The sequence below is a fragment of the Marmota monax genome, unplaced genomic scaffold, assembly GCF_021218885.2.
Source record: "Marmota monax isolate L192 unplaced genomic scaffold, Marmota_monax_Labrador192_F-V1.1 WCK01_AAM20220418_F8-fsc00125, whole genome shotgun sequence".
NCBI lineage: Eukaryota > Metazoa > Chordata > Mammalia > Rodentia > Sciuridae > Marmota > Marmota monax.
The window spans coordinates 13,562,468-13,574,836 of NW_026695235.1; the positions used below are offsets into that span (position 1 = coordinate 13,562,468).

At 57.3% G+C, this 12,369-nt stretch overlaps 1 protein-coding gene across 14 annotated transcripts in view; it reads left to right on the forward strand.

Annotated features, from left to right (window-relative positions):
* Nucleotides 1-8,012, forward strand: part of Pcbp3 (poly(rC) binding protein 3) — a 227,378-nt gene extending 219,366 nt beyond the window's left edge. For all 14 annotated transcript variants that reach the window (XM_046439061.1, XM_058577223.1, XM_046439060.1 and 11 more), the window contains 4 exons: nt 12-71; nt 2,331-2,383; nt 5,998-6,167; nt 7,304-8,012. In XM_046439061.1, the coding sequence (XP_046295017.1) occupies nt 12-71; nt 2,331-2,383; nt 5,998-6,167; nt 7,304-7,340 (320 nt within the window). In that variant the 3' untranslated portion in view covers nt 7,341-8,012. The remainder of the gene's footprint in view (nt 1-11; nt 72-2,330; nt 2,384-5,997; nt 6,168-7,303) is intronic.
* Nucleotides 8,013-12,369: the final 4,357 nt, after the last annotated feature.

A 12,369-nucleotide genomic window follows, 5' to 3' on the forward strand; every position in this document is an offset into this window, starting at 1 on the left:
TTGCTCTCCAGGAGAAAAGCTGCCTTTACACTCCTCCGAAGAAGCTCAAAATCTGATGGGCCAGTCGTCAGGTAAAGCAGACCACACTGGTGGGGCTGTAGGCCACGGGGGTCCCAGCCCCTGCAGCAGGCTGTTCTGCAGGAGGAGGGCGGGACCCCACTCACACCTGGGGACAGGGTTTGTGTGCCTGGCCTGCACACCTGCCAGAAGTTGGCAGCATTAGTGGCTTGGGACTAAAGACAGGCGCTGCCCAGAAGCCCCACAAAGGTCAAGCAAGGTGGCTGTCACCACTCTGTTGGCTGGCTGGTGGGTCTGGGCGTGCGCAGAGCTGACAGTGTGCACCGCGAGGGGAGGGCCTCTGCTGTCATGGTCCTCGTGGTGAGGCAGCTCTGCTGGGAGGGAGCTCCTGACCTTGCCTTTTAGAAAGTGTTCCTCAGGGCTCTGAGAAGACCTGAGGAAGGTGAGCACGGCCTGTCTGTGCCTCCTTCTGATGTGCATCACAAGTTTGCCCTTGGGACACTGCAGCAGGGAGTGCAGAGATCTGTAGATTCTGTGACAGGGCACGAGGCCCACGTTGTCTGGGTGTGAAGCCTTTGGAGGAGCCATGCTGGGGCTAAACCAGCTAGCAGGTTTCCTGGGTCCCTGTGATGGAAATGCTGTGTACCCTTCACCCCGTGTGAACTGCCCGAGCACATGGCCAGCATTGTCTGGCTTCCTGGCTGCCTCCCCTCACCAAGGCCGGAGCCCTGCAGCACCCAGGGCAGCATCTGAAGAGGGGTAGGAGAGGAGGGACATTGGCCTGAGCTCTGAGGGCTGCCTGGGCTGTCTCCTGTGCTGGGAATTGCTGCTTCCGCGTCAGACAGATGAGCGCGTGCTCCGAGCAGAGTCTTCAACTATCCGCTCAGTTGGTATATGCTCTTAAGAAGAGTTCTGCCACTTTCCTCCCTCAGTCAAAACAGGCCAAGTCCTTAAGTGTGGCCCCTGTTCCTGGCTCATCCTGAGCAGTCAGGACTCAGGACTAAGGGAATCTTTCAAGTGACATTTTAGATGTCACCATTTATGGACTGTGTACAGATAGTTAAAAAAAAAAAACAAGTAGTTATTGTATTGAAAAGATATGTTATGAAAAGAAGATAAAGACCAGAAATTCCAAGTTTAGATGTGCAAAAGAAAAAGAACAAAATCTGGGATGAATTGAATTGAACCGCTCGCTTCCATTGGGACCCCACTGTGCTGGGCACTTCCCTCAGGGCCTCTCCCCTTGGGAGACTAGAGCAGGCACCTGCCAGGGCGGGGGCCCAGGTCCTTGAGGGTCACTGTGGGGAAGGTGGAGCTCGCCGAGGTTGTTTTGGGGAGACACCCAGGGCTATGCAGAAACGAGACTGAGGCAAGGGCAGAGGCAGGACCAGAGGGCGAGAGAGGCCACCTGGCAGGTCTGGGTGGTTGGAAGGAGCAAGAGCAGGGCTCAGCCATAGCCTTGCAGGTTGAAGTCACCTCTTGTTGAGGAAATGGGTCACCAAGCGCAGAGACCTCTTGCACTCAAGGAGCAGCCACGTGGCATCCATCTCAGGGGCTCCTTGTGCCCTATTTCCAAGGCCAGAGAGGGCGCTTAGGCTCTGAGGAGCTGTCTCTCAGTGGTGTGCAGGCTGCGCCCTGAGAAAACAAAGCCTGGGCTACGTGGTGGATAGACCTCTGTCCTCAGTCTCCACTGCAGGAGGAAGGCTTTACAGAAGTGCAGTCTGCGCTGGGTCTAGAGTCCACCATGTTGCGACCTGGGCTGTCCCAGCTGACGAGGACTGGGCTCTGATCAGAGTTGGGTCAGAAACATAATAAACAGCAAGTGCTCTGTGGCCGCTGGTCACTGCAGCAGGACTGCCTGGGGTCAGGGGTCAAGCAGAGCAGGCTGTGAGCCAGAGAGGTCTCCAGGAGCTGAGGAAGAAGGGGTGCTCAGGGTCAGCATGGCCTGTGCCCTGGACACACGTGGATGCCTGAAACATGGTGATGCCCTGCTCAGCCCGGGGCTCGTTGGGGTCTGCACAGGGAGTGGGGGAGCACATGAGCACATTTGGAGTGAAGTCCAGGTGTGCCCAGAACCAAAGGGGGATAGCATTGTGCTTGGGTCTCATTTTCCTTTTGAGAGAAGTTGGGGCTCAGGAACTGAGGTTGCTATGTGGGCCTCATGGGGTCTGAGCCCCTGGGCTTGCTGATTCTTGCCCTCAGCTAACCTTTCAGCCCTGCCCTGTCCAGCCCAGGGGAGTGTAGCCAGGCCTGGGGGTGTGACCTGGAGCAACCTTCCCACCAGCCTAACCGTGTCCCCTTGGTGTGCCCAGGTCTGGACGCCAGTCCCCCGGCCAGCACTCACGAGCTCACCATTCCCAATGATGTGAGTATGCCCCTGCACCCTCCTGTCCTTGCGCGGGAAGGCCAATGCGGGCACAGTCACCCTCCACCCAGTGGCACCCTGGTGGCCCTGCTCCCGTTCTTTGATCTCTCTGTCCTCCTCCCTTCCATTTAAGCTGCTTTAATGCCAGTTATAGTATATAAGTTTATATGCCTAAGATGTCCCACAAGAAGGGGTCTTGGAGCCTTCAGGTGGATGAGAGCCTGGATGCCAGAGTGGGCTGGCATACACCTGCCCAGTGGTTGTGGCCTAGTCCAGGTCAGACCCTGCAGAACCAGCGGCCCACAAGCTCTCTATGGAGCTCAGGCTTCTCTGTGCTCTGGCTTCAGCAGACCTGAAGTCCAGGGGCCACAGGCTGGTCTGGATCCAGGTACGCGAGAGGCTGTGGCCTTCGAGCCAGCATCCCTAGCACACTCAGTCCTCCCCAGGCTCAGCAGGGTTCTGGTGAAGAGGGGTGCCATTCTCTGAAGCCAAGGATCATTCTACTCTAGATCTGGGCTTGTGAGAACTTCCACTGCTCTGGAAAGGCAGGAACCTGAGGCCGGAAGCAGGCAGGCAGGAGGACAAGAGGCCAAGGAAAGCCAGCCAGCCAGTGGAGGGACCATGAGGCCTGTGGCCGCCATCATGGGCATCCCCTGTGACTGTAGGCCAGGCTTCTGTGCAGCCAGGGCATCTCTCCAGGGCTCTGCTGTCCTCCAGCTGCTTGGTGGGAGAGGCCCCGGCCTATGTAGAGATACCTGGGGTCCTCACTCGGGCACTCAGCTCAGGACACAGCTCAGGACCATCTCCAGGGCAGCACCGCTACCCTGTGTTCTTGGAGGAGATCTCGGCTTTGTTTGCCCCCTGCCCCTGGTTCCCCGGGCTTCCCTGAGCAGGTGGTTCCAGCACCTGCCATGTCCTTTCACCTGAGTGACGGAAGCAGTGCAGGTCCTACCAGGAAGGGCCTCCCCTCAGCCTCTTACCTGCACACCGCTCCCTGCACCAGGGAAGTGCTCCCGTCGAGCATTCATTCCAAAGCTCAAGTGGGGCCTCTCGCAAAGCTGATTTGTCTGTCTCCTGTGGCCACCGTAGCACCATGGTCCTGCCTGTCCATCTTCCCCCGGGGTCTCTGTGGGGAGGGAAGCCTGCCCCTCAGAAGGGTGGCAGCTCCCTCACCCACGCCTACTTGGAAGCACGGCCTGTCATCCTGCTCCCAGGAACAGGGGAGGGCCTCCCACTCACCCCAGACCTCAGGGGACATTCTGGGCTGCAGCCGACACCTGCCACCTTCATGGAGGTGAGGAGGGAAATCAAGCGCTGGTTCTGACTCTTGCCATCACCACGTCCCGGCCAGGCTCCTGGTCACACCTGGTCATGCCTCATCTACAGGCTGCCTCAGGCTGCCTCAGCCCATCTGCAGAAGGGCACTCAGTGGGACTTCTGTGCTTGTGGGTCTACAGCAGAGACCCAGGCCAGGCCAGGGAGCCCCCACACCCTGGTTCACTCCCAAGGTCACTGTGGGCCTCCCTCATGGCCCAGTCCAGAGCTTGCTCCTGGCCGTGTGGCCTCTCGTGCCTGCCTCCTGTGCTCTGTCCTGAGCCCAAGCACCCACCTGCCCAGGCTGAGGCTCCCTTCTGGGTCCTGAGTCACCAGGGCCTTTTGCTGTATAAAGCAAGGCAAGCTGTCCCATGGAGGGCTTCCTGAGGAGAGGCCAGGCAGGAGGTATGGCCACAGCTCAGTGTGGCCTGTGGAGTTCTGTGGCAGCTGGTTAAAACAGCCACGTTTTTTAGAACATTTTGCTTTCCTTTGCACTTGTAATGGGGGGTGTGAAGGTGAGAGGGGAGTGGCCTCAGGGCTGCATGTTGATGGCCCAGCAGGTCCAGGAGAGCCAAGTGGGAGGGCCCTTGGGTCGCAGGTGCCCTGAAGTATCTGGCCTAGGGCAGGGCTGGCAAGGGGCTCTGTGGCTTCTCACCTTCTGCTGTGACTCAAGGGCAGTGTCGCCCAGTGAGCATTTCTGCTGAGGGTAAGCATGCTCCCATGGCGGGGACCCCCAGCACTGGACACAGGGCACCTGGAGGAGGGAGAGGGCTCGAGGCCTCGAGATCCGAGCCCGGGGAGAGAGCCACCCTCAACACTCCCAGGCATGTGCAGAGGGGAGAACGGGGGCCTACTACCAGGCCAGGAGGAGAGCACGGTGGTCAGCACTGTGAGGATGGCAGGAGAGCCCAGGAAGGAGAGCAGGCTGCAGAGTGTCTAGGACAGACCCGAGAGGAGAGGAGGCCATGGGGGCTGGGGCCTCAGCAGTGGTCACACCACCTGGTGGTCTGTACTCTCCCTCATGTTCCTGCCCAGTTTCAAGGTCCAGCATGCCAGGCCCTGGTCCAAGATGAGCCCTCAAGATCTGGCACACAGCCAGACAGGTTCGTGGGCCATGTGCAGGTTGGGAAGATGCGTCCCTGGCCTCAGGGCCCAGGCACACTCAGAACAACCACACAGGCGAGAACAGGGAGGGGTGGGAGTGCCCAGAGACACAGGCGGGAGACTGGGTTCTGTGGAGTAGAGGTTTCACCCCACGTTCCCCAAGAAGGATCTTTGCAGTCTAGTGAGACCCGGTGGGACTGCTGCTCATCACACAGCTTTGTATGATGGGACTTCTGTGCTTGTGGGTCTATAGCTCCCCACCCCCCACCTCCTGCCCCGCCCCAGCCTTCACCCAGCATCTCATGGCAGTAGGGGAAGTGTTCGTGACCCCATCTCCATGCCCTGGCTCCTGGGCCAGTGCCCACAGGAGGTGCAGCCATTAGCGTGGGCTCCTGTGGGCTGCTTGCTGTGGCCTGGGGCTCTCTGCCTCTGTATTCTGACCTTCCTTTTCCCATGCACACTCCAGAGCCCTCTGCAGTATCTGTGGATGTGGCGTTCTGCTCCAATCCAATGGCAAAAGGCAAGGGATGCCACCTCTGCCAAGTCCTCTCGGTGGTCTGCTTTGATCCCCCCATGCAGCAGGTTGGGCCAGGAGGGGCTCTGGCTACTGCCAGAGAGAAGGCCATGGCCTCAAGGCTCCTGCCCCCATGCCCAGGGTGGCCCACTCTTTTCCCTGAGCTGCTTAAGAAATGGTCCCTCTCTCGGTGACCACATGGTCATAGCTACTGCACTCCATCTTTAAATGGAGGTCACAGTGGCAAGGAAAGGAATGCCCAACGAGCTCTCGGGGTCCCAACAGAATCCACCAGAGGGCAGGTCTCTGGTGGAGATGAGCCTCCTGCATTCCCTCGGCCAGCCTGTGTGACACCTGTCTCTTGGCCGGAGTCTTCCTTCCCACGCTGGCGTGGAGTCCCCGGCTCTGCCTCCGCCCTGCCGGCCTCCGTCACTCCTGTCCAGGCCAGAGGAAATCAGCATGAAGTGGCAAGGCCTTGAGACAGTCATCTCTTGATCTGATGGAGCCCCAGCGGTGGGGCGGGTACTGAGCAGAGGCCGTGTGGTACCAACAGGCGAGTCCAGGCTGCTCTATGGAGGGCCAGGGGTCATGCCCAGGAGCATTGAGTTCCCTGGCTCCTGAAGAGGCCCTGAAGGGGACCCTCAGGATGTCCTCTAAGGAGTCTCTCCATCCTTCCTTCTAGCTAATAGGCTGCATCATTGGACGCCAAGGGACCAAAATCAATGAAATTCGACAGATGTCTGGAGCTCAGATCAAAATCGCTAATGCCACTGAAGGGTCATCGGAGCGTCAAATCACCATCACGGGAACCCCGGCCAACATCAGCCTTGCCCAGTATCTCATCAATGCCAGGTAAGGGACTCCACGGCCACAGGACCCTACAGGGGCTCCTAGCCCTGGCCTGCAGCCCACCTCTCGGCTTGGACAGTTGAAGCAGGTGGGAGCCCCAGCCACACTCTCCTTCCTAGCTGGACATGGGGACAGAGTGTACTGGGCAGTCTCCTCATTGACACGGGCCACCCCCTCTTCTGGTTGGTTATAGTGAGGAGCCAGGAAACTGGAAGAGTGGCCATCCAGGGTGGTAGTGAGGTAGCACGTCCAGGGAGGTCCTAGACCTGGGCCACTGGCCTTTGTCAACCAGACTGGTCCAGAAACATGGGAGCCTGGACACTTTGCCGTGTGATCTTTACAGACCCCTGGAGGAGGGAGAAGACCAGGGCTGAGCTGGCCTCTCCTTCTGTGTCCCGAGCTGAGCAAGGCAGTGGCACTTCCCCTACATCAGCTGGCGGGAGGCTGATGGAGCCATCTAGTGGTGGCAGCCCCACGTGGGCTGTCGGACTTCCTGCCCTGGTGCCTCCCCAAGGGGTTCCAGTGAAGTGGGAAGGGGTTGACCAGGAGAGACGAGGACCCCCCCAGCCTGACTTCACCCTCCCATCTCCCCTCCCCTGCAACTCCCCCAGGGCCACGACCAGGCTCCAGTGGAGTCTACCCCTTTCCACTGCTGGGCGGGTAGGGACCAGGCAGGTGTGGAGTTGGCCAATCAGGAGATGGGGTGCAGGGAGGCTTCCAGCACCTGCCCCCCACATGCTTCCAGCACCTGCCCCCCCCCCATTCTACGGCAGCAGCCCAGCTGGAGCCCTTCTGGGTGCCGGAGGATGCTGACCCAGGTCACAGTCATTCTTGTGAGAACTATGAAGTCCCTTCTTAGGTCAGGGGAGTGAGGTTTAGAAGGTCAGGATCGCCCACTAGGGGCAGGCCCAGGGGCTATGGCTGCTGACCAGATCCCCCAGTGTGACCCAGTGATGGGCAGGGAGGGAAGTCCCTGTGGATGCTCCAATCGGCCTGCCTCCTGTGTGCTGTGCCTTGTCCCTAAGTGTGCTGCTAGGACCACATGCCAGGCCACAAGGGTGCCCTGCACCCTGCCTACCTCGCCCCCACCCACCTCACAGGAGTGCCATGACACACCCCTATGCCTTTGTCTGTTCCAGGCTGACGTCCGAGGTCACCGGGATGGGCGCGCTCTAATCCTACCCAGGCCACTCTGTGCACCTGACCGCTGGAGCCCACGGCCTCACCGGCTGGCGCACTCTGTACAAACCGCCTGCCCTTCCTCGCAGATACAAGTAGTTTTCTTACGTACCGACGGTCCGTGCAGTAGACACCAGCCCCGAGCCGTCTGCACTCCAGGCTCGGCCGCCCGCCCCCTTTGGTAGTTGGAGCCTGTCTCCATGCATTGGCATGCACTGCTAAGTATTGTAACGCTTCGGGGAACTCCCATCCGTGACATTGTAGAGAATTGTCCCTCAGTGTCCGTGTGACTGTCCAAGATTTGGTTTGACGCTTTGGCACACTTCCTGTGACCTGCTGTCCCTGTGCTCAAGGTCCCTGCACTCTCTCCCCTGTGCCCAGTTTCCCCTCAGAGCCACGCTGCCTTGGCTCACATTCCCACCCAGGCCATGTGCTGGAATCTGGGCCGCCTTTCCTGCAGCCTGTGGGGACGCCCAGGAGAGGAGGGGCTTGGGGGACGACCAAGGAATGGGGCCGAGTGGCAGAGGGTGCGGGGCCCAGCTCCACAGGGATGTCCCCTGGGGGAGGCACTTGTGGGCCCCAGGCGTCTTCCGGGGTGACTGGAGAATGCAGCCTCTCCAGAAAGCCCCTGTGCACTGTTGGAGTTTAATAAACGTTGTGCGCCTCCCCCATCGACTCCGTCTCGTCTCTGCCCCCAGTGCCCATCCTCACTGGGCCAGCCTGCTGGGCGGAGCACCTGGGTTCTCTCACCGTGAGCTCAGGTTCATCGCCCCTGTCACAGCCTGCTCTCGCCCTTCTGCCGCTGAATTTGCACATGACTCAAATGACAAGGGTGAAAACCCCACCCTCCACTGGCACCAAAGGTTGGCCCCACCTGGTGGCCCAGCTGCTGTCAAGTCTGGAGTGCATCCATGCCCCCTCAGTGCTGAGGCCCTGCACCCTCTCTTCCCTCGGGGTGAGTGGCCAGAGGACCCAGACCCAAGGCCAGGGGAGCCCAGGAGAGTCGAGACAGGATGGCACCTTACCTCTGCCTTGCACTCCCGTCCCAGCACTGCAAGCTCCGAGCCCGGGTTCCTGGACCCTCCAGAAGGCAAGTGAGGCCTGGCAGAGGCAGATGGACCCAGGCAGGGAGGGGTTCCACACCCTCTCACCCCAGAGGTGCCTCCTGGGGAGTCATGGTCCCTGCAGGTGAACAGCTAGCCTGGAACCTGTTGAGCTTCCTGGGCTGCAGACCACATGTGCCTCTGGCCTGGGCTCCTGGCCAGCCGCAACACCCCTCTCAGAGGGAACCTGCTTCTCGTCTGCCTGGTGACTTTTCCAGGTTTCCTCCAGGATGGTCCCGGCCAGAGGCACATGTGGCCTGTGCAAAGTGGCACAGAAACCAGCCCAGCATGCCTGGCCACTCAGCATGACCGCAGGCTAGGGCAGAGGCTCTCTCCCTGGGACCTGCAGGGCTGGGGAGGCCACAGGGAAATGGAAGACACTGGCCTTCCCTAGCATCCATTAGCTGGGCAGCAGATGGCCGCTATGTCCTACCATGAGTAGGACAGAGAATGATAGTGTCAACAAGACAAAACCCAGCACGAGGGATCAAAGGTGCAGTGTTGGATGGGGCACAGGAAGGACCCCCAGAAGTCGTGAACAGGTTGGGGTAGAGGAGCATCCCGGGTGAGGCAAGCCAGGGCGTGCTTGACCCTTGGCCCTTGGCTGTGTGCCTGGAAACAGTCTCCCCCTGACCAGCCAGCCCTGCTTCCCCCTAACTTCAGATGACTTCACCTCCATGCAAGAGAGGGGACAGGTGAGACTCCTCCTTCCTGAAGGGAGGGAGGACGGTCCAGGGCCCGTGCCACAGCCTACAGCTCAGCCCAGCTCGTGGGAGTGGGGGATGCTTGGTCAGGAGCTGGGATGGGCACACTGTTCACCCCAGCTTACGGATGGCTCCCCTGCCATCGACAGGACAGCTCCCTCGGCAGCTGTGTGAGGTGGGCACACGTCATTCCATGCCAAGAGGTGAGGCAGAGGTCTGTCGGGCTGGTCACGGATCTGTCACCAAGGGAAGAGGTGAGAACAGCCTCACCTGCTGACTTGGGAAGTCTGTTTTCCTTTGAATTGATCTTGGGATTCAAAATCATTAATACAGTTGCTTATCGTGTCCTTGTAGGTTTTTAATCTTTCCGTCTATAATTGTTTCTCTATTTTCAGTCCCTCTTTTTTTTTTTTTTTAACAAACTAAAGAGAATAATTATTGCATTCATAGGAACGGAACGAAAGCAACAGCATTATATTTTTACAACATGAGACATTTATGTAGAAGAAGTTTCATTTTTCAAAAATGTTACCCTATTTCTTCCCTTTCCATCTTCCTCGAGCATGAACAGCAGCCACTGACCCTCACAGACAAACTGCTCCATGGGGTTGGACAGTATTCACCTGAGTGTCGTCTGTACTACTTCACAGGAGACTCAGCCATTCAGTTAGAAGGACGCACAGCACTAGAGAGACAGTGTCATGTGGACTTGAGGTACTGTTTACTGGCACAAAGCCCTTTATTCATATTATTAAAACAGCAATAATAGAAATAAAAACTACTGTAATGAAAATAGAACTCAGGAACAAGGTCATTAAACGTAACTAAATACATTCTAACATAAACACCATGTAGTTCCTCTAAGTATCAGGTAAATCATAACCTATCTGAAATTCTAGTTTCAGAGAAAAAGGGCAGAGATAACTACAAAGAAGGTGTTTCGTGTTATCAGGTCCATTTTATTTATTAATAGCTTTATTTTATTTATTTATCTTTATGTGGTGCTGAGGATCGAACCCAGGGCCTTGCACATGCCAGACGAGCGCTCCACCGCTGAGCCCCAGCCCCAGCCCCAGCCCCAGCCCCTGTCGGGTCCATTTTAAACAGCTGAGATCCTCTGGGGACTCTGCACTGGTCTTTCTTTTCGCATAGCTCCTGTTGTCCCTGGGTTGTGACAGTTTCTGTCTGCACACTGCAGTCGACCTTGCCATTATTTGCATCCTTGGACTCTTGAACAGCTTTTCTAGGCCACGAGGTTCACAAAAGGGGAAACCCTAGGGCACGTGTACGGCTCCTGGATTTTTGCAGATCCAGAGCAGAACTGGACGAAGACAGTACAAGGAAGGCCCACGGTTGTCCCAGGCTCGAGCCCCTCAACGAGAGGCCAGGCAGGGTGGACTGGGGCAGGCACCAGGTGTCCGGCAGAGTGGGGATTTCATCTTCCTTTTCTTGCTTGACATTGTCAGAATCAATAGCTCTTATTAACCTTCTTGAAGAATCTCCTTTGGCTTCTGCTGGGGGTGGGTGCTTGTTCTGCTTTGCTGTGGTGTTGATTTTCCCAGGACCTAGGTCCTGTCTCCTTGTTGGCTGTACTGACCGTGCTGCGCTCTTCCTCCTCCAGAGGCTGCTGTGTGGAGCTCTTCACTCCTGACCCCATTCTTGGGGATTGGTTCAGCACTGTGTGTTCTGGGTGCTGCTCTGGGCATGTCCCCTGACCTGTGTCGGTCGGTTCCAGCTGGTTCTCATTCCCTCCCGATTTCTCCTGACCTGGGTTCTGAGTGCTTACTGAAGGCCACACCTCTGAGCTCCTGCTCATTTCCATGTACACTGCTCATGGTAGGCACTCACACCCTCTCTGGCACTGACCCTCTTGTGACCAGTGCTGTGGTGTCTGTGGCTGTCCCGTGTCTTCTGGAACAGATGTGCATTCTGCTCACTTGATGTGAAGTCCCGTATCTCGCAGCCTCTTGGTCACCGCATGGCCTGGTCTTGACCATCTTCACTTACTCTCTTCTGGTTTGGTCCATGTGGGAGGCAGAGCATCCCAAGGACATTGTATGTGATCCCTGGATGAATGCCGTAACTCCATCATGTTGCATGCTGGGTATCAAGTTTGCAAACTAGTTAAGGTTTCTGCTCTTCTGACCTAGAAGTGAGGGGATAATCCTGGATGATCCAACTGGGCCCAATTTAATCACCAGGTTCTTAAATGGGGAGGAGGGAGGCCCAGGAGGTGCCAGGGGCACCAACAACCCCCAGGTGAGTGCGGGCTGCCTGAGGTGGCTAGGAGGGTGAGGAAAGGGAAGCGGCAGTGAGGGCTGCAGCCCCAGGGCAGGCAGCGGGCTTTCTGCTCAGCTTGCTTAGCCTTGGGGCAGGGCTCCGTGTTGCTGTGCCGGGGCCAGCTTGGGGTGTGCTAAGGGTGGGGTGCACTGAGCCGGGTGGGGCGTCTCTCTGCTCTGGTGCCTGCAGATGCCAGGCGTCTCTGCCTTGCAGACACTGGGTTTTTACCTAGATGCTTCTGGGTATTTGCCTAGTGTCTGATGTCTCCATTCTTTTATTTTCAACTTTTTTATTCTTTAGCTTATGACAGACTGATGGTTATGAGATCTTGCCTTCTGTCAAGGTTTTCTGTGTTCTAAGTGGAAGGTGCCACAATTGTAATGTTAGACTTTATTTATGCTACTTTATTTCCCGTTTCCCATTTTTATACTCCATTTCTATTTTCATTGAGGTGACAGACTTCTCTTCCACTTGGCTACACATTAACTGTGGTATTTTAAACATAATTGTAAGGTCAGGCTGCGGCGGCAACCAAAAGGAGGCAGATTTTAAAAAGACCGCTGAACAAGGCTTTATTGGGATGTCACTCCCAAGCACAACTCGATCAGAGCGGCAGAGCAGCCGGGAAGAGGGTCAGAGGAGAAACCGCGTGGGGGCTCCACCAGACAGGAATTTTATGGGGCTTATGGCAGGAAGGGAAGGGCTTGGGACAGGAAAGGGGGGTTTTTAGAGTCCGTTGTCCCAGTGGAGTTGGTCGGGGGAACTGGCTGAGATCCAGGATTGGCCAGGAGGCTCTGCTGATGGTCAGGCGGTTCCATGGGTGCCTGATTGATGTTTCTTTCCTGTGCACGGGCTGCTTGGCGCTCTGTTCCTAAGTCACCACCATCGACCTGACAGTAATCCCTGTTTATTCCTATGGGTTTTTATACTCCCATGCCC